Source organism: Cyprinodon variegatus, unplaced genomic scaffold (genome assembly GCF_000732505.1).
Source record: "Cyprinodon variegatus isolate N-32 unplaced genomic scaffold, C_variegatus-1.0 Scaffold345, whole genome shotgun sequence".
NCBI lineage: Eukaryota > Metazoa > Chordata > Actinopteri > Cyprinodontiformes > Cyprinodontidae > Cyprinodon > Cyprinodon variegatus.
Window position 1 is genome coordinate 718,754 of NW_015150798.1, and position 25,048 is coordinate 743,801.

Consider the following 25,048-nt stretch of genomic DNA (forward strand, 5'->3'; position numbering starts at 1 on the left):
ACATTTTTTTGGATTCTTTTCATTAATTTCATAAATTTTTATTTTTTCATTAATTTTTATTTTTATTATTTTTTTTATTTTTCGGTGTAACAATAAACATATACCGAACCGAAAACCGTGACCACGAAACCGTGAACCGAACCGAACCGTGGATTTTTTGAACCGTTCCACCCCTAATAAGTACATGCCATTTACCATTTTTACCAAACTAGATGAAGAACACACAGCTGGCAGATCGCCTCTTCCTTTAATCCCTTCTCAAACACAAAAAATTGTATCAAGCAAAATACATCAACACCAGTAAATAGAGTTTCAGCACATTCCCTAAAACAATTCTGGAGCAATCTGGGAGGAAAGAAACATTTTTCTGACATGAGTGGACCAGAAGAAAATGAAATAAGTTGCTTAAAACTTGTTATCAATTGCTCAGAGGGTGTTTAATTCTGGACAGATTTTACAGACAGATCTACTCTGGATGACTCTTTAATAGTCATTTGTCCTGAGATAACCGTCGAAAAATATTCCTCCTCCTCATTAGAAAGGACATTACTCACTTGATGTTAGTTTTCAGGATGTGCGTTTCTTTTTATAAAGTATTTTTGGGTTACATATGCATCATTTCTCACCTTTTTGTTTAATCCGTTGCCATGGCAGCGTGTGCTGAGTCACCAAGATGACACGGCTCTGCTGAAGGCCTACATCGTGGAGTGGAGGAAGTTCTTCACGCAGTGTGACATCCTGCCCAAACCCTTCTGTCAGCTGGAGATTACACTGATGGGGAAACAAGGCAGCAACAAGAAAACAAACATGGAGGACAGCATCGTACGCAAGGTAAGACCAAAGGGGGGAGAAATCGCTAAAGGGATGAGTTGCTATAAACCGAGAAAGCTTCACAGTAACCATGGAAAGAGAAAAGTATCAATCTCATGTTTTTAATGGTCAAAATTGGCTTGACTCTGAAACTTCTTAATTGCTATAAAAAAAAAATGATATTTTTTCTAAAAGTCCTTCATTGTTCTGTGTTACTGGCTGTTGCTCTTTTATTTAAAGAATGCCCATGTCTTTGCAGCTTTAACATGCTTCCCCCACTCTCTGCAGCTAATGCTGGACACATGGAACGAGTCGATATTCTCCAACATAAAGAGCCGCCTGCAGGACAGTGCAATGAAACTGGTGCATGCAGAGAGGCTGGGAGAGGCCTTTGACTCCCAGCTTGTTATAGGTGTACGTGAATCATATGGTAAGATGGATCAAGTATTTGCAGTAGCACACAATCACTCAGCTCTAACCACTAGGCTACCACACTGACAAAATGGCCCTTATGTGTAGAAAACTGCAGCTAAGGATATAGACCAGAAAGAGCAGGTTAGATGGGAGATACTGCTGCTGTGAGGAGAGCTTTAGCGTCTTAGTTCAGGAAGCTTGCCAACTTGGATGAGCTTGTTTATAAATGACAGGAGCTGCATAAGAGGGAAAAGTTTTGAGAAGTCCTATGATGAAAAAGGTCTGCAAAGTCAGCTGGAAGTACCTGAAAGGATAGAAGAACCTGGTTAAACTTCATTTGGATTGTTTCTCTGGAGGAAAGCTACAAATTCTGGATCATAACTTGATACGTGTCACAGAAAGGATCTGATCTTATGAAAAGAGATGGTCAAAACCAGCCACTCTTTATATGAATTAGATGTTTATGAAACGTTAAAATCACAGAAAACATTTGTATAGCTGAGCCCCCTCCGACTGACTTTCTTTTGTTTTCTTTCCTGCAGTCAACCTGTGCTCTAACCCAGAGGACAAGCTGCAGATCTACAGGGATAACTTTGAGAAAGCCTACCTGGACTCCACAGAGAGGTTCTACAGAACACAGGCGCCGTCCTACCTGCAGCAGAACGGTGTCCAAAACTACATGAAATATGTACGACTCAATATCACAATTCTTTCTTGTTTTTTTTTTTTGTTTTTTTAGTCTTTTTAATGTTAGATTTCTCTTTAAATAATTTGATCATGAACTGAGTTTATTGAGTGTCCAAAAGTTTCTTGATTAGGTTGGTGGTGTCGTGAATCGTCTATGAAAAGTGCGAAAAAGATTAGTGATTCTTTTCCTTTACATGTTCAACAGTTTAATAAACATTCAATATTTTAATGCAACAAACAAACTAGTAGTTTCTGAAGATCTAGAAATGAATTATTGGTACAATTTAGATAAATACGTGAAACCACAAAAACCTGCACATTCGACACTCAAAGAAAAATGTTTTTGGGAAATCTTTGTCCTTTTTTATTTGCTAGCAAGTTTTCACTTGTCACTGTTTTTGGAAAAACACTTCCTGTATGTCTTGTTTTTTGTTTTGTTTTTTTTTACCTATTTATGTTTTTGTTTAGTCAGCATAAAAAATAAGGTCAGCAGGCCAGTATTAAAACAGCTCGCAGCCAAAGAATAGTGGCTCCTACATGGATGTGCCTGCAGCCATCTTTAATTACTGGCTGTGCTCAATGTACTTTTGTGGTCTTACTTATTAATACATAAAACTTACCGTAAAAATTAAAATATGTTTATAAAAGATTATTGAATTGATTGCTTCAATTCGATGCTAAAAAACCCACAGATCTTGTGTTTTTTCTCCAGTTTCTCCAAAAATTAAATGTAATGTTAAAACAAGGGTTCATATTCCTTAAAGTTTTTCCTGTTACAGCCAAAAAATCTAAAGTATTTTATTGCGGTTTTATATGCCTACACAAAGAAGCCAACAATGATTAAGGGGACATAAATTCTTATTGTGGCATTTATTTGTGTATTTGTGTTTAATCTTCTTTAAACTTCATGGGTTGTAACAAAATGGCTTGTATCCAGATTCTATTGGTGTTTTAACATAAAATCACAATTGAATGAACAGCAGTTTGTAGCTGGATCACATTGCTTTCGAATAATTGTTTGTGCAACAATATATCAGTGCTTTATGTTCATTTGCTTTTCCCTTGCAGGCTGATGCAAAACTCAGAGAGGAGGAGAAGAGAGCACTTAGATATCTAGAGACACGTCGTGAATGTAATTCTGTTCAAGCAGTAAGTATCTTTAAGATCTAAAAAGTCTTATATAGTTTCTTTTTCTTTCCTTTGCACCAGAATATAACATTTTAAAGACAATTTTGTGCTTATATGAACAGATAACAGTGTTTCAGACTAAGAGATCTTAACATAGTAAAATGTAGGAGGAGGATTCATTGCATTTACTCTAAGTTATTTCCAAAAAGGCTCTTGTTTTTTCTTGATTTTATTTTACTTTTTTAATCGAAGAGTGATTTTGTGTATAGATAAATATTGAGCAATGTGAGCAATCACAGCAAAATCTGGTTTCAATTGTTTGTCCCTGTAGACTTAGACAAACTTTATTATAATTTTTTTTACAAAATTTTGACAGTACAGCTCTCAAGATATTTCCATTTCTTAAAGTGCAGCAGTGATAAAATGTAAACATGGTGATCAAATGTAAACATAAGACTAGAGTATAAAGAACACTATAGAAACATCTGAATTCTATAAACAGGCATCCCATTAAAAATATATATAAACATGCACATTACCACTGAGTGTGTACGTGACCAAACACGCTACAAACACACCCTTTATTATATGCGACCTGAATCAGAACTTTAATTTTCAGTGCTTTGGGTAGGTTTATAATCTTGATCCCAGTTTCCACACCCTGACATTTAATCGGAGCTTGCTGCCTTTGTTTCTCTGCAGCTTATGGAATGTTGCGTTAACGCTTTGGTGACCTCGTTCAAGGAGACAATCTTAGCCGAATGTCCAGGAATGATCAAACGCAACGAGACCGAGAGTGAGTACCGCTGCTCCGACACCGAAATGAGAACAATACGTCTCAATCCTTGATCTGTTGGTGAAGCAAATGGCATAGTTGTTTTCCTGCAACTAATACATGCTGCTGGTAGCATCGGTTTCAACGGACTCAGTCAGCCAGATAGGCTTTAAAAATAGACATTGGTTTACTGAGGTTTGGTTTCTTGCTAGGAATGGGGGAGGGACACAATCCAAGACTGGAAGTCTGCAAAAAATATACTTTTGTCACTATGTAAACATTTAAATTAGATCATTGTTCTATGTGTTTAGTTCTACCTTTACTATTTTTCATAGTAGAGCTGAAGAAACGGGGACATTTGTTTCTGAAAGGCAGCTAAGAGATCAAAAAATGGTCTATTCTGAAAGAAAAAACTTTAAAAGAAGTTTAGAAAGCCGTGGGTTTAATTTTTTAACTGGTGTGGTTGTGAGCTAAAAAGATTTGTTTGTAACTCGTGTTTATTTTCCCCTCGGTGAGCAGAGCTGCACCTCATGTTTTCACTAATGGACAAAGTTCCCAGTGGGATCGATCCCATGCTAAAAGACCTAGAAGAGCACATCGTCAATGCTGGACTGGCAGACATGGTGGCCTCCGCTGAGACTATCACTACAGTAGGTTTCAGCTGTCATGTTGAACGTTTTCAGCCAAAAGTAGCTTCTCTTCCTCCAGATAACTGATGTGAAATGTATTTGTACGCAGGATTCTGAGAAGTATGTGGAGCAGTTGCTTACATTGTTTAACCGCTTCAGTAAACTGGTGAAGGAGGCTTTCCAGGACGACCCTCGCTTCCTCACTGCAAGAGATAAGGTTTGTTTTTCAGCCTAACCCTCAGATCCCTGCAAAAGACCATCGAAAGAACCTTTAGGTGTTAAAGTCATGGAAAAAACGAGACTCGCTGTTATTCATTAAACACTTCTAACCAAACTAAAGTGCACAAAACACACCAGGTTCTATACTGTATTTGTAAAATATCAAGCCAGGAGGAAGAAGATATGTGTAGAAAAACAAAGGAAACTATTCTACTTCATTGGGGTTTAAGGTTGGAAGTAGCCGCCATTTGCTGCTAATAAAGACGTCTTCCATATAGATTATTTCTGTAGTTTTGGCCTTTTGCTGGTCGGAAGCATACAGGTGTGCAAACACAACACAAGGAGGACGCACAACAGCAATGATCCTTAAAAAGAGACTTGTGCTGGACATCAGACTATTTGATAGCAGTTTTCTATGTCATTAACAATATTTTATGAATGGAAAACATGTCTGACGGCTGGGATTATTCCCACCACTGACAGCCTGAGTTCAATGACCTGTCACACCTTGAGCATTTAGACCATCATATGCCTGACGCACCAAAAATCATGCAAAAACGCTGGTATACATTGGATAAGAAATGGGTGTGTTTTGTATAAGTTATGGGCACAGTGAAGCACGCTGGCACATGTCCATATAGGCGAGTATGTATGCCATACATGGGCCATAAGTTCAGGTAAGTTATTTGATAGTTGACATACATTAAGTGTAAGTTACTCATAAGTGGTGGTGTCAAGCTTATTCATAACCTATGAGTAACTTTTGCATAACTTATGCGTGACTTATCAAGAACTTATCTCCAACGAATATCAACGTATATGACGTATTCCAGACGACCTCTGAACGTGTTTCTAATGTACAGCTACTGTATAATGGCGTATTGGCAGCATTTTGGTATTAAAGGGGTTCAAAGGAGGAAACAAGCAGTTCTCCTCCCCATCATAGGGTGAGCGAGAAGGTGAGTGATGGATCCTCCCTGCATTCACGCTCACGGCCAGGACAAACAAACTTCCAAGCAGACATGACGCTGAATCTGCTGCGACTGCAAACCTTCTTTTTTTCTTGTTTATTCTTTTTTTTTCTTCTTTTTACCGGCTGGTAAACAGCAACTAGGTAAATACTGCGATCAAATAAATCTTTTTACGCAGACTGGGCGCCTCTGAATGCAGCGCTGCCCCACTCAGTACACTGGCTTGTGACATTTCCTAGGCATTACGCTGCTGTGCTTTATGCATAAGTTAGGCTTTTGTTGGACATAAGTTCTGGGGTCATTATGCCCAAAATTGAAAAAAACACATAGAAAGTTCAGTATAAGCCCGTGTTTTAGAAAACCTGGGATGGCAGGCATAAACTGGCTAAATCGTCAAGGTGTTTCAGGGCCCTCAGAATGAGGTTTTAGATGAATTGTAGAAAGCAGGGATTTCGATTTCAGGCTCTGCACACATCAAATGCTAAAGTTTATCACAGCACAGTTAAAAAAAACACTGAGCACATTTTTACTGCTTTAGATGGATTCCTTTGACAATGTCTCTTTTTATTCCTTGAAGAATACCACAGTAATATATTGAGTTACCTCTAAATTAGCAGCAATCCCTTTTGGACTATAAAGAGCAGAGATATTTAGATCTGAGTCTTCCAGCATTAAACATTCTTCAATCTGTTGTCTATTTTTAACCCTTGAGGTCATATTTTGTTCATCCTTATTGGGATTGTATTACCTAAAAAAAAAAAGGATAAGATTTTAGAAAATATCCTGTTTTTTATATCATTGCCTTGATGATGAGCTAAATGCACTTGCTGTACTTTTTTTATGCTTCCATTCGTTCCAGGCTTATAAAGCCGTCGTGAACGACGCAACAATCTTCAAGCTGGAGCTGCCTTTGAAACAGAAAGGGTGAGTTAGACATAACCTGTTTAAATGTGGAGCTGTATTATAAAGCTAACGTCAATGTGTGGCTGTTTGCATTGAACCAGTGTTGGTATGAAGACTCAGCCGGAGTCAAAGTGTCCCGAGCTGCTGGCGAACTACTGCGACATGTTGCTGAGGAAAACCCCCCTCAGTAAGAAACTTACCTCTGAAGAAATTGAGCTCAAACTCAAAGAAGTGGTGAGGGAATCTTTCAACCCTTTGTCCTATTTTCTGCCAGTTTTAAAATTGGTCTCATGACTTTTATATTTTTATTTGTAATTGCAGCTCTTGGTGTTGAAGTACGTCCAAAACAAAGACGTGTTCATGCGTTACCATAAGGCTCACCTGACCAGGCGACTGATTCTGGACATTTCAGCCGACAGCGAGATTGAAGAGAACATGGTGGAGTGGCTGAGGGTGAGTCGCACTTTAATGTTACTCATAACAGAGAAAAAAATCAATGCAGCAGAATCTGCTGTAAGGTGGAAACCATCTCAACATTGTGTCTTTGACTGACAATATGATAAAATTCATTAAATAAATACCAAAAAAAAAGATGAAATAACTAAAAGCTAAATGGAAATAATGAATAATAAAATAATGAAGAAGATATGGTTAATAAAGAGATAAAGATTAATTTAAAAAATATATTAAATTATAGATATAATGTAATTTGCTGAATAAGTGGATACAATTAATTTAGACAGTAGATATGTTTAATAAAAGGTTAAAAATGATTAAATTCATAGAGAAAACTAAATGCATTCACACTGGTTAATATTTTAAAAGCAGAATTAGATGAATAAAGTAAACAAGAGCAGATTAAGGAGCAGCATCTTATATGGAGATACCCCGAACTTTTTCCAGATGTTCCTTTATCTGATATATGGGAACTGTTCCGTTCTCCAGCTATAAGAAATAGGCTTTAGACATAATCTCTCCAGTCTCTCCTGGGTTTGTCCTGAACGTCTCATCTGGCAGCACAGCACACTGGGAAAATATTTAACAGAAATCTGTTTTTAAAACTGAGCTTCTTCCAACAGGGCAGCTAGAGAGGTCATTCTTTCCATCAGGACTCTCAGTTCCTCTATACGGGTCAGAACGTGGACCGACTGTTAAATTCACATCAGAAATGGTGCACGATCTGAATCCAGGCTGGTTGTCTATAAACCCTTTCACTATATACTACCCGTGCAGCAACAGAAATATTTCATCTGCAGCAGTCGGCTATAAAATCCAAACCCCCTGAAAAAGCTCAAGGGAAATGTTGTCAATATAATTTGTAACAAAGGGCAAACCTGGTGGAGTCCTGCACTGACTGGGAATGATTCATTACAGATTGCCAAGCTCAGTCTGGTTATAAAGCAACAGAAGGGCTGCAGGAAATGAAAAAAAACTGAATAGACTGAAAGAGCAGTGCAACATGGTCTTAAGCCTTCTCTGAACCAGTAAAAAAACATGAAGACTGTTTAATTAAACTGTTCTACACCCTTAAAAACGCTAGCAGTGGTAAAGTGCTGTTCCTCAATCTTTAATTCTCCATGTAACTCTTATTAGTCTATTTTGAAATGTTTTTTTTTCCTCCAACTGCAGGGCAATTTTTTTTGCGATAGGTGTTCCATCAGTTTTGAAAAAAGATTCAATAAGAGCCTTATGGGCAATTTACCAGGGTGGCACAAGTAGGGGGTCTACACAAGCTCACATTAAGAGGAGGGTTGGTAGTAGGGGGTTAGAAACTGTCTTAAAACCTGAATTATTGTACAATGTCCCTAAAGTAGACCTAACCATAAAAATAAAAATAAAACATTTACCCAGATGGGAAAATAAAAAAAGCGAGAAACGCTCAACTTTGCCATCTGAAAACTATATGCTTTATGTGCTTTTATTTTTTTTTTGTAACCCATCTTCTTTGTCTTTTTTTGTGTTTTTTTTTATATGATTATGTCTTTTTAGGAAGTAGGAATGCCTGCTGATTATGTGAACAAACTGGCCAGGATGTTTCAGGACATCAAGGTCTCGGAGGACCTCAATCAGGTTTTCAAGGAGATGCATAAACACAACAAGCTGGCTCTACCAGGTACAGCATTAGCAAACACACAACAGGCAACCCCTTTCTATGAGACAAAACCATTGTGGGAAAAAAAAAAAAAAAAGTAATATAAATTCAGTGGCAGTTTTATTTGTTTGGACTCACAATGATGTCAGGATATTAATGGATTTTGAAATATTCATGTAGCTGGTTGGGTTGCTTGGTTTCTGTTAATTCATTAATCATTAAACTCTGAATTTGGCATTTCTATTACTGGATTATAGCTCAAGTTCCTGCAATATTTTTATCTATGGTAAAGTTCTTTGTCTTCATCAAATTAAGCAGCTAAAAGCCACATTTGTTTCCTCCATCCATGCTGTGTGTTTCCTCCATCCTGCAGCGGACAGCGTGAACATTAAGATCCTGAATGCGGGAGCCTGGTCACGGAGCAGCGAAAAGGTTTTTGTCTCTCTGCCAACGGAGCTGGAGGACCTCATCCCAGAGGTGGAGGACTTCTACAAGAGGAATCACAGCGGCAGAAAACTCCACTGGCATCACCTCATGTCCAACGGCATTGTGAGTAGATCCGTCAACATAAAGCAGCCACTCTCAATGAAATGCCCTCATCTTTTAGAATACTTATTTCATGCTTATTCTTTGTTTTTTTTACTCTGTTCCTCCAATTGCATTGTTTGTTTTTCTCATAGCTTATTTCTATTAATTCTTCTATTAATAACTCTAACCGTTGACGTTTCCCATCATTTTTACAAATGAATTGACAGTTTTAGAGCTTAACTATTTAAAACATCTGTGCTGGAAGAAATTAGTGGTTCTTTATTTGCTCTGTCTGAGCACTAAAAATCAGGCTGCTTAGATTCAACTCATTCACAGATTCAAGTTGCATGGGTTTGCTACCATTGTTGTTTGTTTTCCTTTCTTCTCAGATCACTTTCAAAAATGAAGTTGGCCAATATGACCTGGAGGTAACGACGTTCCAGCTGGCGGTGCTGTTTGCCTGGAATCAGAGGCCCAGAGAGAAAATCAGCTTTGAGAACCTCAAACTGGCCACAGAGCTACCTGATGCAGAGCTGCGCCGAACACTATGGGTCAGAGCTTAGAGATTCAGCATGTCTTTTAGTTTGACAGCTTGTTGTGGCCTCTTTCTGAATCTTAGCATAAAGTGAACTTTCAGTGTGCAAAGAGTGTATAGTCTAGGATCCATTTTCTATTTTTTTGATGAGGAATTTAGATTTTCTCCTTAGGGGAATGATAGATGCTTTATTGTGTTAAGGTTAAACTCCAAGGTGCTTGGTTTGTATTCAAACATTCATGATTTGACTTTGTAGGATTTAGAGAAACTCTTGTTGTATTTTCTAAGATCCCTAAAGTTTTCCACCTCAACCCAGAATAATAGCCTTGGTATTAGTAGCGCATTTACACCAATGATGAGTGGATATAAATATCTGACTGGAGCTGCGCTAAAGCTCGTTAGTGGATGGTATAGGGGAGCTCTGTGAGTTAATCATGCACCATGCAGGAATATTTGTGTATAAGTTGAGCCAAAGATCTTTCTCTATTTGTAAGTAAACAAGTAGGCCCGAAACAATTAATTGGATTAATCATGATTGATCGATTATTTAAATAATCTTCAACTAATTTAGTGATCAATTGATCGTTAACTGGAGTATAGAGACTGTAAAAGATTCCTTTATTTGACAGCCACCTTGAGCAGTTATTATACCAAAATTGTAAAAAAAAAAAAAAGAAATGGGTAAACGTAAAAGAATTTTTCATCTGTCAATATTTTCACAGATTCATTGATTTGCAAAATAATCGTTAGTTGCAACCCTATAAACAAGTCATACTCCATGGGGGAAAATCTATGTTTTTGATGTATTGAAATATTAAATAAATACACTGTTTTTTTTTTGTTTGTTTTTTTTTTTGCATTTTAAAGCCTAACTCCTTTTTTTTCTCTTCTTAGTCTCTTGTTGCTTTTCCTAAACTGAAGAAGCAAGTCCTGTCGTATGACCCCTCAGTTAGCTCGCCCAAAGACTTCACAGATGGCACGCTCTTCTACGTCAACCAGGAGTTCTCGCTCATGTATGTTCTGTCAGTTAATAGGAAAACATTTCAAAGCTTTGACCATTTCATTAGTGAAAGAAACAGGCGTAATCGATGGCCGTGAGTGTTGTTCCTTTTATAAAACGACTTGCTAATATTTGGCGACTTCTTGGTGTCTTGTTTATTTTCTCAGTAAAAACTCCAAAGTTCAGAAGAGGGGAAAGATCAATTTGATTGGTCGTCTTCAGCTCACGACGGAGCGAATGAGAGAAGAGGAGAATGAAGGAATCGTTCAGCTCAGAATACTCAGAACTCAGGTACGTCCCAGAGCTATAATAAGAGAGAAACGAGTCAGCAGCTCCTTTCATTTCAGGTTAATAGCTCCAGGAATAACAAATATACAGGAGAGTGCGTCCACCTAAAACACCCAGATACAAGTATGCAGCATCGGCTGTAGTAATCTTATGTGCTCAGATATGCAGAACTAGACTATTCTGTACACGAGGCAAGGCAGTTGTTTTTTAAAATTCATTAATACATGTTTGGAATTTTGCATGTTCTGTAATTTATTTAGGGATTTTTTCCCCCTGAATCTTTATGAAGTTATTATTTATATATATAATTTTGAGGCCACCTTCAGTTTTAGAAATGCCTTTTTACCACCATTAACCAATTTAGTATCCTTTGAAAGTTAAAATTTATAAAAAAGAAAATTAGCTAAATGATTTTTATTGAAACCTTTTTAACTATAAATTTGGATCAACACTGCAAAGTAGACAAAGTATTTATTTATTGTTATTTTGGCCCCAGTTTGGACACTTAATGAATAACATAAAGTTTCTAATAAATACCAAGTGCAATACACTGCCTTGATGGTGTTCAAATCTGAAAAGTGAACAGTGTTCGTATTAAGCCCCACCCACCCCAATAGTATGTAGAGTGATGAGTTGTGGTTTCTAATACGAGCCTTTGGGGTATTTCGTAATGAGAGTTGCACATCTAGACACTGTTTTTTTCTTTTTTGTTATTTAATCTTTTTATATAATCTATTTGCAAATTAGGTGAGGTTGTCAGGATTGCACCTGTCAACAACAATTTTCAACTTGTACCATAAATTATCAGTTGGCTTTTTCTCCAGACTTTGACTAGGCCATACTAATGTGAACGTTGACCAAAACAAAATATATTTAGCTCTGATTGGGTTTTTAGTTTTTGTTTTGCTGCATGACGTTGCAGCGCCTCCTTGGACTCTTTTGCAGCCTCTAACAGATTTTTTTTCCATGGTGGACCTGTCTGCAGGTTCAACCATCTTCACAATTCTATCAGTTTTCCTGTTGGTGCTAAGCATAGCTACATGGTTGCTGTGTCCCTTATGTGGCTTGGGCTAAACTGAAAACATTACTTCTTTTTTTCTTATGGATACAACTAGCAATATGCCTCTTGGCTAGATTTCGGCTAAAGGTTTCTTCGTGTTAAAGAGGAGATTTTCCTCTCCACTGTCTCTGCATGCATTGTCAGTATGATGGATTGCTGCAATTGAACTGGCTGCCCACTGCAACTACAGGCACATCTAGGAGGCAGTAAGTCAGTAAGTCTATGCATTCTGCTGGGTTTCCTTAGAAAAACTTGGAAATGACATGTGTTGCGAATTGGTGCAATATAAATAAATTTGAATTGAAGTGATGTGATTCAATGCCTTCCTCGCCTAGACTGAACATCCTCCTCTTGGAAGGTCTGCAGTTTTTCCATCCTCTTAATTTTCCAAATAAAGGATCGAGCTGAGATGCTGAGAGCTTTAGGATATTAAGCTTCTCTTCCACTTTCTCCTTGCCCTGTCTGCAAGGAGAAACACAGCCCTGTCTGCCGTGTTCCTCTTCTTAATGCTGTCTGTTCTAAATACCAAACCTCTGAGGTCTTTACAGACATGCTGGATTTATTATTATTGAAATCTCCCTTTTTTTTGTACACTGAATTTTAAACACTGACTTTTTTTTACACATTGAATTCCTTATACTGATTTTTTATCTGGTGAAAATTGTTGCAATTGTTTTGACCTTTTGGTAAACTCAAGCCAAAGCAAGCTACACTTGATGCAGTGTAGCAACTTCTAGCTATGGAAATTAGCTCATTTCATGAGGGAGAAAAAAAAGGAAGTTTGCCCCCGGCCACTTCTTCCGGATCAAACCAAGAGTCTTGGCAGACAGGGGTGCCACACTAGCTTTGATCGGCTCAGGTATTTCACCCAGTCCGATTAGATGAAAAACTCTAATGGCTGTCTATTAGTAGCTAACTAATGTTTTGTAATCGTATCTATTTAATAAGAAAAACTCCTCATCCAGCTTCATTCAGCCTGGAACAATGCTATGCCCAACTGTTGTGTCCCATGACCATATTCGTTCATTTCGTTGGCTAGAAGGTGCTCGCATCAAGGGTCGTTTGCTTTTGCATGAGTTCACCAAGAGGTCAAAACATTTGCAGCTGAATTTTTTGCAGGCAAATTTTTACCAAATATAAATTCAGTGTAAGGAATGCAATGTGTAAAAAAGTTCAGTGTTTAAAATTCGATGTACAAAAAAAAGGCAGATTCCATTGAGACTGTTTTTCTTCTATAAATTACTCATTATCTGACTTCTGAAAGCAACATTTATTACAAGATATCAGCGTAAAAGGTGTGTGATCCTCAATCCAATCTGGGAGAAAAATTTAATGTTTTTTGGTTTTGAAGTGACAAAATGTGAACAAAAAAAAAAACACACTAAACTTTAAGATCAGATCCTTTGCATTTTTTAGAATCTCTAACATTTTAATGCGATCTGCCTTTTTTTTTGTCCAGGAGGCTATAATCCAAATCATGAAGATGAGGAAGCGCATTAGCAATGCTCAGCTGCAGACGGAGCTTGTGGAAATCCTGAAAAACATGTTTTTGCCTCAGAAGAAGATGATAAAGGAGCAGATTGAGTGGCTCATCGAACACAAATATATAAAGAGGGACGAATCGGACATCAACACCTTCATCTACATGGCCTAGACACAGAGGAAGGAGTTGCATTCCTGTCGTTTTTCTTTTACCGCTGGCCTGCCACTGGCGCTTTATGATCCTGGAGAGGAGGGGAACGAGGAGTAAAAGGAGGTGTCCAAAATAAGGGAGAGGCCTGAGGATGGATGCGGAGGATGAAGGGACAAGGTTGAGCCTTTTCAACAAAAGTGTGGATGTTTTTTTCTGTTCACGTGACGCCAGTGTGTTATCGGAGTGTCATTTAACGATGTAGCGTTGAGTCATTGGGCTGTCTGTTTGTATTTGCTGCCCTCTAGTGTCCGATCCGAGGAGACGCACACCAGCGTGGCCCTTTGGCCAGCAGCTCAGAAGAAAAACAAAATAGTAACATATTAAAATTTAAAGACTTCCTGCCTTACCGTCCTCAGCAGGGAGCTGCAGAAGAGACGGCGGGACATGTGCAGCGAAGGGAGGACAAAGGTAACAGGCTGCTATCAGTTTATTGCTTTCTCTCGACGCCTCAGCTGCCGTCTCCACGGCGGCCGTCTTGCATCCCTCCAATTCCCTATTGCTCTTGTGGAAAGCAAAGAACTGCAAGTAAAAATTGCCAATGGAGGAGGAGCGGTAAAGGACAAGTTCAGAGTACCGAGGAGTATTTTTGCCAAATTGGGTGTGTGTGTCTGTGTGGTGTGTGTGTGTGTGTGTGTGTGTGTGTTTGGGTGCATGATGTGGATCTGTTCTTTTACATGTGTGTATCTGTATGTGCACTTTCAACAGCATGCTGCTTTATGATTATTTTTTTTTTTCCTTGTATGGAAAATCTATCACACTCTGTGACGACCGTATGTGAGCTGATTGAAAGCTGAGGATCTGCCACTGGTATAAAGTTGATAACTGATTTTCTTCTATCTCCCTTTGATTGCAGTTGAGACGGTTTCAACTTATAGTATTTGTTGAACAGTTATCACACTGCAAACTATTTATGTGGGGTGTAAGAACCGATGCTCTGGGCGACATGAAATTAAATTTCAAGATGGAAAAATTGAAATTATTGGCCGGGTTACTTTTTTGTGTCAAGAGTTCAGTGGGAAAGGATCATTTCTGGTCAGCAAATGAGACTTTTGCCGTAGCAACACATAGATAGGTACTCTAAGGTTGTCTGCTTCAGTTTCGATACGGTCATGGGAAATTAAAGTGCCCCTTCGATCAGTATTACATAAAGGGACGTTTCAAATCAAAACTGGTCTGTAACAGTCAGCCAAACCGAATCTTTCAGTTTGCAAATCAGAGATTCTAAATGTTTCTTAATTACAGTGGGGAAATTAAGTAATTGACGTCCTGCTGTTCTGAAAGTTCTCCCACTTCGAAATCATATAGGGGTCTAAAATTGTTATCGTAGGGGCATGTCCACTGTGAGAGACATCATTTAAAAAAACAACTACTGTATGATACAGCTGTAAATAAGTATTTGAACACCTGAGAAAATCAATGTTAATATTTGGTCCAGTAGTCTTTTTTTGCAATTCCAGAGGTCAAACATTTCCTGTAGTTTTTCACCCGGTTTGCACACATTGCAGGAGGGATTTTGGCCCACTCCTCCACACAGATCTTCTCTCGATCAGTCAGGTTTCTGGGCTGTTGCTGAGAAACATGGAGTTTGAACTCCCTTGAAAGATTCTCTATTGGGTTTAGGTCTGGAGACTGATTAGGCCACACCAGAACTTAGATACGCTTCTTCCAGAGCCACTCCTTGGTTATCCTGGCTGTGTGCTTTGTCATTGTCATGTTTGAAGCCTCTCAGCCTCCACCAATCTTCAATGCTGTAAATGAGGGAAGGAGATTTTTCCCCAAAATACATGGCCCTGATCATCGTCTCCTTAATACAGTGCAGTCGCCCTTTCCCATATGCAGAAAAACACCCCAAAAGCATGATGCTACCACCCCCATGCTTCACAGTAGGGATGATGTTATTGGGATGGTACTCATCATTCTTCTTCCTCCAAACACAGTTAGTGGAATAATGACCAAAAAGTTATATTTTGGTCTCATCTGACCTCATGACTTTCTCCCATGACTCCTCTGGATCATCCAAATGGTTACTGGCAAACTTAAGATAGGCCTTGATATTTGCTGGTTTAAGCAGGGGAACACTCCGTGTCATGCATGATTTCAAACCATGACGTATTAGTGTAGTACCAACAGTAACCCTGGAAACTGTGGTCCCAGCTCTTTTCGGGTCATTGACCAGCTCCTCCTGTTTAGCTCTGGGCTGATTTCTCACCTTTCTTAGGATCATTGAGACCCTACGAGGTGAGATCTTGCATGGAGCCACAGTCTGAGGGAGACTAACAGTCATGTTTAGCTTCTTCCATTTTCTAATAACTGCTCCAACAGTGGACGTTTTTTCACTAAGCTGCTTGGCAATTTCCCCATAGCCCTTTCCAGCCTTGTGGAGGTGTACAATTGTTTCTCTAGTGTGTTTGGATTGATCTTTGGTCTTTGCCATGTTAGTAGTTGGGTTCTTACTGATTGTATGGGATGGACAGGTGTCTTCATGCAGCTTATGACCCCAAACAGGTGCATCTAATACAGGATAATAAATGGAGTGGAGGTGGACATTTGGAAGGCAGACTAACAGGTCTTTGAGAATTTTAGCTAATAGACAGGTGTTAAAATACTTATTTGCAGCTGTATTATACAAATAAATAGTTTAAAAAAATCATATTCTTATTTCTGGATTTCTTCTATAACAGTGGACATGCACCTATAATGAAAATTTCAGAACCCTCCATGATTTCTAAGTGGGAGAACTTGCAAAATAGCAGTGTGCTTAATTACTTATTTTCCTCACTGTAAATACGATGAAGCCAGTATTTATAAAAGCAAAATTAGAAGGTACACTCTTATCTGATAATCAAATGCTTTTCTTTTCCGTTGTGTCATCCGGTTTTGACTAGTTCTATAGAAATACTTTTCCATAAATAAGACTTCCATCATAAATTATTTATATCATTAATGTAACTGAAAAGTAAAAACTATATATGATATAAATTCATCACACAGTTCTAACATTCAGTTTCTGTATTTTAATATTGCATTAGATCAATTAAAAAGGATTTTAACCTACATCACCTCTCTGCAAACTGTCCAATGCATATAGACCGTATTTGACTGGAGCCTGGATTGCATCCATGCAGAGCAGCATTGTGGGTTTGGTGTTTCTCATCCTTAGAGCGGTTTGTTGACCAGTCAAACATGGTGACGCCATGGTCATTTTTCCCTTTATAAATGTGGATGGGTCCCGGGTCCTACAGGAAAATGAAATCAGCATCTCAGAAGGAGGAAGCGTGAAGTGCAAGAAGTTTCCTGGTAGATTGCTGCATTGACTGTGGATCTTGACTGATGTCCATCTTCATGGTTCTGCCACACTCTGGGGCCTTGATTTTCCAATCAAATGCAGTTTTCAGGACTTTTAACCACTTAACTAATATAGGCAGTTCCTCTCAGCCCCAATAAGACCCTAATATTAGTACTTCAGAATAGGCTTAGCTTAAGCTCATGTCCTGAATAAATATGTGTATGTTGGCATTTGGCAATTGCCTTACAATCCCCTTTTCAGGCCTTTTTCTGCCATGTTTTCCTTTGATTTAACTTGCTGTTGAATAAGGAACTTCTTAAGCAGTGATCTTTTTGGACTTAACCTGCTTATGAAAGGTGTGAGCACTCACAAGACAGCTGTCAAGTCAGTAGCCGTTCCTTGTGTTTTTGCAGGCAAAGTTTCCTATTATTAAAATAAAAAAAAATTATTTTTAGAGAACATGATTCCGTTCTTGGAGATTAAAATTAACTATAAGCCATGATTACAAGAATTATGAGAAATTCAAATTAGACCTAAAAGACCCTGTGTGTAATGAACCCATATGATATAAAACTTGTCATTTTTGAATTCGCTTTTCATAAACCCATTTATTCTGGGTTAATTTTACTTAAACCTCAAGACGGTCTTCACTGACACAAACTTCTTATTAGAATTGGGGTCCGGCTGCAATATAAATATGGTTTAAAGAGATTAATATGGACTGAATGAGCAGATGAATGAGCAATCTTCTTTTTCCCACCTATTCTATGCTGTTGTTGCTCTCATATAAAGCCCTTTTAATGCATCTGTGACATCTGTTCTCTTCTTTTGGGGGAGGTTTGGGGGTAGTTTATAGCCAGCTCACAGGAAACAGGATCACTAAGAAGGTTTTTACAATTTTAACTGTGTTCTTTATCTCAGTCATACAAGAAACACACTGCATAAGCTAAAGGTTTGTATTCAAGGTGAGGATGAGATATTAGAGGAGCTGCTCATTGGAAGCTGAACAGGAGAGGAACTAATTACTGCAGCTGTATACTTTAATTGGCATGTTATTAAAAGATTCTTAAGATTTAAGTGCTTTGCTTAAAAAGTATTTTCTTAAAGAGAGGGTTTTATTTGAGTATTTGATTTGAGTTATATGTTACTGGCCCCATGACAGCAAGAAAAAAAAAATCTATAAAAGAAAAGGCTCAACAAAATTTCCCTAAATGAGGATTTTAGAAAATTAAAAAAGTCACAGGAGCCACAAATTTTAGCCCCTTTTACTAATTCTAAGGCCTAAGTTTGCTATAAGCAAAAATGTTATTTATACTTCACCTTATTAAAGGGGTTAAGTTTTAATCATTGCTTTGTGACTTATTGTTTACCTGGTGTGATAATAGGATATAGGGAACTCTTCAAAATGGGGAAGATGGGATGTCACCTCAAATAGTTGGAGCACTCTGTATTATGTCTTCTCAAGCTGTGTGTTTTTTTTAAGCTGTATTAGTTGTAGATTTTTAATTCTTCTTTGTCTTAAAGAGAAATACCTTTGATAGATTACAAGATCCAAGGAAAGAAAAAATGAAAACCCACTTTTCAGGAGTTTTTACTTACTTTAATGAAGATGCTATAACTATTTAGCAATCTGAGGCCAAAATTTTGTAGTTTAAAATGTATTGATACAGATTTACTCATATGTTTACACACCCTGGCAGTGTGGATTTTATTTTTATAATTATTTTTTAAGGTTTTATCACCTAAAACCTTTGACCCCTGGTCATATATTGGTTAAAGTCATAATTAAGGAGACCTATTTTCTTTTTAAATTAGAAGACTCTGAAAAAAAAAGGAAATATATATATATATATATATATATATATATATATATATATATATATATATATATATATACATACACACACACACACACAGTGGGTACGGAAAGTACTCGGACCTCTTTAAATGAGACATTGAGAAATAAAATGAACTTTAATGGATTTCAGCAAAAGACTGCAATGAAACAAAGAGTTAAAGACTTAAAGGGGTCTGGATACTTTAACCCACTGTGACTATAGCGGATAAGGAGAAATTTGAAAATTTTAAATGTGTTCCAAAGAAAGAATAGGGTAAAAATATAAAATTAGGAAAAACAAATCAAGTCTGAGAAAACAGGAAAGTTACTCTCAAAAGATTTTTTTAATTTGTTTTTCAAAGTTTAATTTTTGGTTTGCAGTTTTTTTTTGTTTTTTTTTTGCATTTCCATTTATTAAAGAGTTAATTGGACAAATGTTTACACTCTTTAGCAGATCCATTTAGGAAGCTCTAAAACAGGATGCTGACTGAGTGAAATCTGAAACCCCTCTTTTAATTATAAAACAAAAGCCAAAAATACTTTGACAATAAAAAATGACACATTTCCATGAATCCTCTGGTCCCTGTTTTACCAAAGATTTGATAGAAAAAAGCTTGGCACCAAGTAGGTTTTGCAATTTTAGGTGGAAAACATGCAAAATAATAATGTTTTTTCATAAAAGGTAACTACAGTCCTTTTATTGTCAACACATTTCATGTTTTTCCAGTAAATTCAGTTTTACAGGATTTTGGGATTTTACAATTTAATGAACATTCATCAAATCACAAGAGGGTCAACAAATTAACTGCTTTTGTTTCGCAAAAATGTCTAATGTTAGTATATTCATATAAGATAACACTGCTGCTGCAACCTTGGGTTCCCTAAAATTTAACTCTGAATTTGCATTCCTGTTTCTGCTTCATATAACTTGAATATCAACTTGTTTTCAAGAGACAAGAGCAGGTCTGTCCATGCTGCTGACTGAGTTTAAAGGCCTCAATGTCAAAAACTCAAATCACGGCTAGACTTTCTGGGGATTTATATCAACGTCTGTTGATCTAGGAGCGATCTCTATTCAGGAACAATGGAGGGGAGAGAGTCGTGTTTTCTCATTGTTCACATTACTTACTGTATTTTGTTTGTATGTGATCTGGACTTTCTAATCATGGGGGATGGGGGTGAAACATATCCTCATTAAAATACGGTACTTGTATCCTTATAACACAATAAAAATATAAATCTATGAAAAAAATGAAAGCTATATGCTAGTCATTGTACATGATAGGATATATAAATAATGTTTTACTAATGTATTGCCAAGAATATATTTTTACACTTTTAATAATATTTAGCCTACAATAAATTACTTCACTTTAGCGTGCCTTTATTGAAAGATATGTCAATGGAAAATATACTAAAAGACATTTATAGTGGGGAGAAGAATTATTTGATATTATGCTGATTTTGCAGGTTTCCCCGCTTAAAGCATGTTGAATCCAGAAAGTCACAGTCTGATTTTTAAGTAATATTCTATTGCATAGAGAAGTACTTGATGCATCAAAAACTATTCATAATAAAAAATTTGTCTCAGAATTCATAGCTTGCAATTATATCAGACATTTACTGTAGTTCCTGTAGAGATTTACACACTGCAGCTGGGATATGGTTTTATGGGTTATCTGTCTTCCTCTTCCAAACACGATCTGAGAAGGTTAGACCAAAAAGATCTAATTTTGGCTCATCAAACCATATGACATTCTTCCTCTGGATCCTCCAAATGGTCATTGGCAAACTTCAGATGGGCAATGAAACCTTGCGCTGCAGGACTTTTTTTACTATGGTGGCATACTCTGTTGCTAATGTTCTTCAGGCCATTGAATAGGGCCTGTTCTGTAGTTCAAAGCTGATCTCCGACCTTACTCACGATCACTGATGCTGTAAAAAGTGAGATGTTGCATTGCACCCCAGACCAAAAGATTGAACACCATCTTGAACTTCTTCCACATGGGACAAGAAAGGAAATATAGTCCCTAATGTGTTTGAGTATAGTTGAATATTGTTGAGTATGTTTGAATTAAATGTTAGGTTCAAATTAGTTTTTTTTTTATCTACAATAAAATCTAATCTTGAAAAAGTTTAATAAGCCTATAGCTATACACAGAACAGAAAACAGACTGAGAAAATGTGATAAGATGTAAATGTAGTGTGAGCTAAACGCATTAAGATTACAGTGTTGGGTCCAAACTAGACAGTTTACTTCAGTTAATCCAAAAGCCAACATAGACCAAACAGGAATGCATTTAGTTGGCATATGGAGTGAATTTTGTCCCTTTATTGTTAGAAGCAAGGAACATGCTTTGTAAATGGAAATTTAAAAACAATGCAATTCAAAATGCAACCCAGAAATGAAACCTTGAAAAAGTTCTTAATCAAAATGAACTTTTGGGAGTAACTTTGTTGTTGTTTTTTTCAGATTTTTTTCTGACCATTTTTTAAAATTAATTTTACTGTTTCATATTTCATTTTTTCAAATTTAATATTTTCACATTTTATTTGTTCTTATTTCTCTTTTTCAGTTTTAGTTTTATGAAAATTGTTATTTTCAAATTCCATTTTCTAGATAACATTCTCTTTATTTCTGGGAGTGACCTTTGCTCTGTAGTGAGGAGCGAAGACACATTTCTGTTGGACGTTAGTGACAACATTTTGATAGGTCAAAGTAGAGCATTTGTAATGTAATATAAGTGGCAAAAACTCAGCTTGAAAAGGAGAAATAAAAATTGAAGAAATATTCTATAAAAGTAGTTTGGTAAAACACAAGTAAAGAAAAAACTACTTTGAAAAAAAAAATCAAATATAAGAAAAGAGCAACCTTACTCACAAAGCCTTCTTTTTTTAATCAAAACATTTGTTCTTTGCTTGTAACAGTAATGGAACTATAATGGATCTATATTGTCAATTAACCTAACATACATGTATAAGTGGCAGAGAATGGGATATCTTTGAAAGAAATCCTTATATTGGCATGGAGAGCATGCATATTCAACACTTGAATGATCTTGGGCCTCCAGCTATCCTCTGTATATGGGTATTAGACAGCTGCTTAGGGCCTTAAGGTGAGCAGGCGTGCCACTTAAACACATCAGCTCTCACAGGTTGTAGAACCTGAAAAGTATTGCATTCATACTAGAGAGGCATTTGGAACGTGCAAACCTCCGCTAAGCAGCAAATTTTGCCCCATATTGGGACTGGACATTGTAATTGTAATAAAATATTTGAGACACATCTCTTGATGTCTGGCTGATACAAAATCATACTAAAACTAAATCAAGAACAAAATTGACCAGTCTTTTATGTTGCATTTCACCCAGTCTTTTTTTTTATTTTTGCAAAACATAGTGATAGTTGGAGTGATAAATTGCTAATTTGCACATGTCAAGGTTTGAATCTCAACAAACCAGCCCCATATAGAATCAGCCCTACTTGGTGTATGTTGCAAACCTTGTTTGACACTAAACAAATTGGCATAATGCAATAAATGTATTTTAATCACATATAACTGTAGATTTAGCTAGTTTTCATATTAACTCTACATGCCAGTTAATTTGATCATATTTCTTCAAATATTTAATAATGATTACGAATTTGTCTTTTGACTTTTCATAAACATGTGACGTCTTCTCCTAGTCTTGTGAAAAAGGTGAACGGCTCCTTTAAAAAAGAAATTAGGATATTTCAATTCTCTTACATAAACGGTGATTGTACTCTTCTTTAATTTTTTATCACATGGGTTTTGTTTATAACATTTCACATTTAGGGAATTATTATCCTATAGATTTTATTTTGTTTTCAAGAAACAACCAAAAAAATTATACCAGGCGTAGAGGGTTTATTTTAGAGGTCAGGAGTTTTGGGCACACTCCCCTCCGCTCTGTGATGGTATCGCCCACTCCCACGGAAACGCCGGTACAGCTGAAGCCGCAGAACAGTGTGGAAAGCAGGTGGATTCAATGTTTTAAGTAAAGTGACGCTGATTACAGTAAGTATTTTATAACGAATTTGGAAGCTTTGTAACGGACGCTCATTAACTAGTTCATTTCTTAAACATCATTGAAGACTTAATTATGCCGCTATATTAAAGCCTTTGAATCGCGAGCTAAACTGCCCAACGTCGTAAAAGCCTCTTTTAGACCCGCGGTATGCTGTTAGCGTTAGCTTGCTAACAAAAGACTACCGTTTGCAGTTAAAAAAAATATAAATTACTGTCTATTTTAAACACGCTATTCTGTATAATGCTATTTAATCTATCGCGGCTTTTTACGATTAGTCTCAAACCGGCTTTTGGTGAAAATAATTTTTAAATGAGCTACAGTGACTGTCTGCTGGTGCTAACGTTAGCATTAACTGTCCTATTTGAGTAAAGGTTTTGAAAAAATAAAACTGACAATAACTGACAATAACTAAGGTACAGAAACCGACTTTTCTTATAAGTACTATTCTTAAGTCTAATCGTGTTTTCGGTTTAATCGTTATTTTAGCGTTAGAAACTGATTTCTACTGTCATAGATTTGATTTAAAGCTTTTTTTCTGTCAGTCTGAGGGAGATAAAATATAAAGTAAAAATGTCTTGTTTCGAGTAACGCTTATTGCTCTTGGTGATTTCATTTTTTCGGTCGGTGTGTGAAACTGTTTTCAAGTCTGGGCACGATTCTGGAGAAAATGCAGGTTGTGACGCAGTTCATGTTTTCCGTTACTGTATAGGATGACAGATGGTTATGGTGCGACCTGAATCAACCACTGTGCCAGCCTCTATGTCGCAGTTAGAAGTCTAACATTTTGTTTACATAACAGGAATTTGCTTTTATAAAAGGCCTAATTCAAATTAAGTACTTCCAACTAAGAAAAAAAATCGCAGGCCTTTTGTGAAATCAGTTATAAAGTCTGAGTTCTTCATAGCCCTGTCATTAGGAATATATTTTAGTGTTTCATAACATGGATCTCTCTAGGATCTTCTATTCAAATGGCTTAAGCAGAATATTAGAGCTGGATGTGATTTGCTAGGAGCATATAGAACAGTGTTTTTCATACTTGGTCCTCAAGGCACACTGCCCGGCATGTTTTGGATGTTTCTCACCTGGTTCAGATGATTGCTGTTAAGCAAGGCCTGATAATATGCTATCAATGGATAGCAGGTCAGTGAAGGCTGGGAAACATCTAAAACATGCAGGGCAGTGTACCTTAAGGATCTGGATTTTAAAAAACGCTCGAATAGACTACTTCTACACTTCTTATTACCTGGATAATGGAACCACATTGGAGATTAGAGTAATAAGATAAATTCGTATTAATATTTTGTTTAATTAGATATATGTTTTACGAAAAGTAATTTGCCTGCTTAAAATCTCTTAAAGTGCATTAATCAGAGAATGTACGCTATGTGTTAAATATCAATGGGCCAGTATTACATTCTTTCTTGTTGGCATCACCAGTGAACCATACTGCCTTATTGTGGTATCCTAATGATGGTAAATAACAAAACTTGCATGAAAATTGCAAGTGAATACCCACTCATGTATTTTACCCTGGAAAGCTGGTAAAAGGGGATGATACCCAAGATGCTGAGATCAGGAAAACTTTGACCTTTCAACATGGTGGAGAACCGAGAACCAATTCTTTATGATGAGTACTGCATTTTATTTTTTTTACGTCCTCTCTTGTGTGTCATTGCCTACACAATGCAGTGACAAACATTTCTTTTCACAATTTAAACTTGTGCTGTTTTTAAAATGACCGCAGATGTTGGATTCTATTGGATGCTAGATAGCAGTCCATCGAGGATAGCGGCCTACAGGGTAATGTGTGAACTGGGTTCTGACGTAGACAATTTTCTGATTTATTCTTTAGTGTGCGCCAGTGGGTGCATGATTTACTGGAATCAGATGAGCCAATAACTGTCTCGGCCAATCGGTCTCCGCCAAGTGACGTCAATTGTTTACCTCGGGCGCGGTACACTATGCCTTTGACACCTAAAATGGCGTCTTAGCAACAAATGTCACGTGACTGGCGGAGACCGATTTTCCTAAATCCGCCCCTGTTTTCAGGCTTATGTTAACTGTAATGACTTATCTTGGACAGGCTGTTATGGAAACGGGCCTTTAGTCCTTCGTTTAGCTATGCTGCGGTTATTTACACC

The 25,048-nt window shown here is 37.1% G+C and overlaps 2 protein-coding genes across 3 annotated transcripts in view; both read left to right on the forward strand.

Annotated features, from left to right (window-relative positions):
• Positions 1–15,154, forward strand: part of LOC107091644 (cullin-5) — a 20,559-nt gene extending 5,405 nt beyond the window's left edge. For both annotated transcript variants that reach the window (XM_015385687.1, XM_015385688.1), the window contains exons 4-19: positions 655–831; positions 1,099–1,240; positions 1,767–1,912; positions 2,980–3,060; positions 3,742–3,835; positions 4,334–4,464; positions 4,553–4,660; positions 6,493–6,557; positions 6,638–6,770; positions 6,858–6,989; positions 8,526–8,649; positions 9,002–9,177; positions 9,546–9,707; positions 10,586–10,704; positions 10,859–10,982; positions 13,499–15,154. In XM_015385687.1, coding sequence (XP_015241173.1) covers positions 655–831; positions 1,099–1,240; positions 1,767–1,912; positions 2,980–3,060; positions 3,742–3,835; positions 4,334–4,464; positions 4,553–4,660; positions 6,493–6,557; positions 6,638–6,770; positions 6,858–6,989; positions 8,526–8,649; positions 9,002–9,177; positions 9,546–9,707; positions 10,586–10,704; positions 10,859–10,982; positions 13,499–13,693 — 2,109 coding nt within the window. In that variant the 3' untranslated portion in view covers positions 13,694–15,154. The remainder of the gene's footprint in view (positions 1–654; positions 832–1,098; positions 1,241–1,766; positions 1,913–2,979; positions 3,061–3,741; positions 3,836–4,333; positions 4,465–4,552; positions 4,661–6,492; positions 6,558–6,637; positions 6,771–6,857; positions 6,990–8,525; positions 8,650–9,001; positions 9,178–9,545; positions 9,708–10,585; positions 10,705–10,858; positions 10,983–13,498) is intronic.
• Positions 15,155–22,791: 7,637 nt separating this feature from the next.
• The window catches only part of LOC107091606 (DCN1-like protein 5), an 8,140-nt gene continuing 5,883 nt past the window's right edge, over positions 22,792–25,048 (forward strand). The window contains 1 exon segment of the mRNA XM_015385627.1: positions 22,792–22,894. Coding sequence (XP_015241113.1) covers positions 22,792–22,894 — 103 coding nt within the window.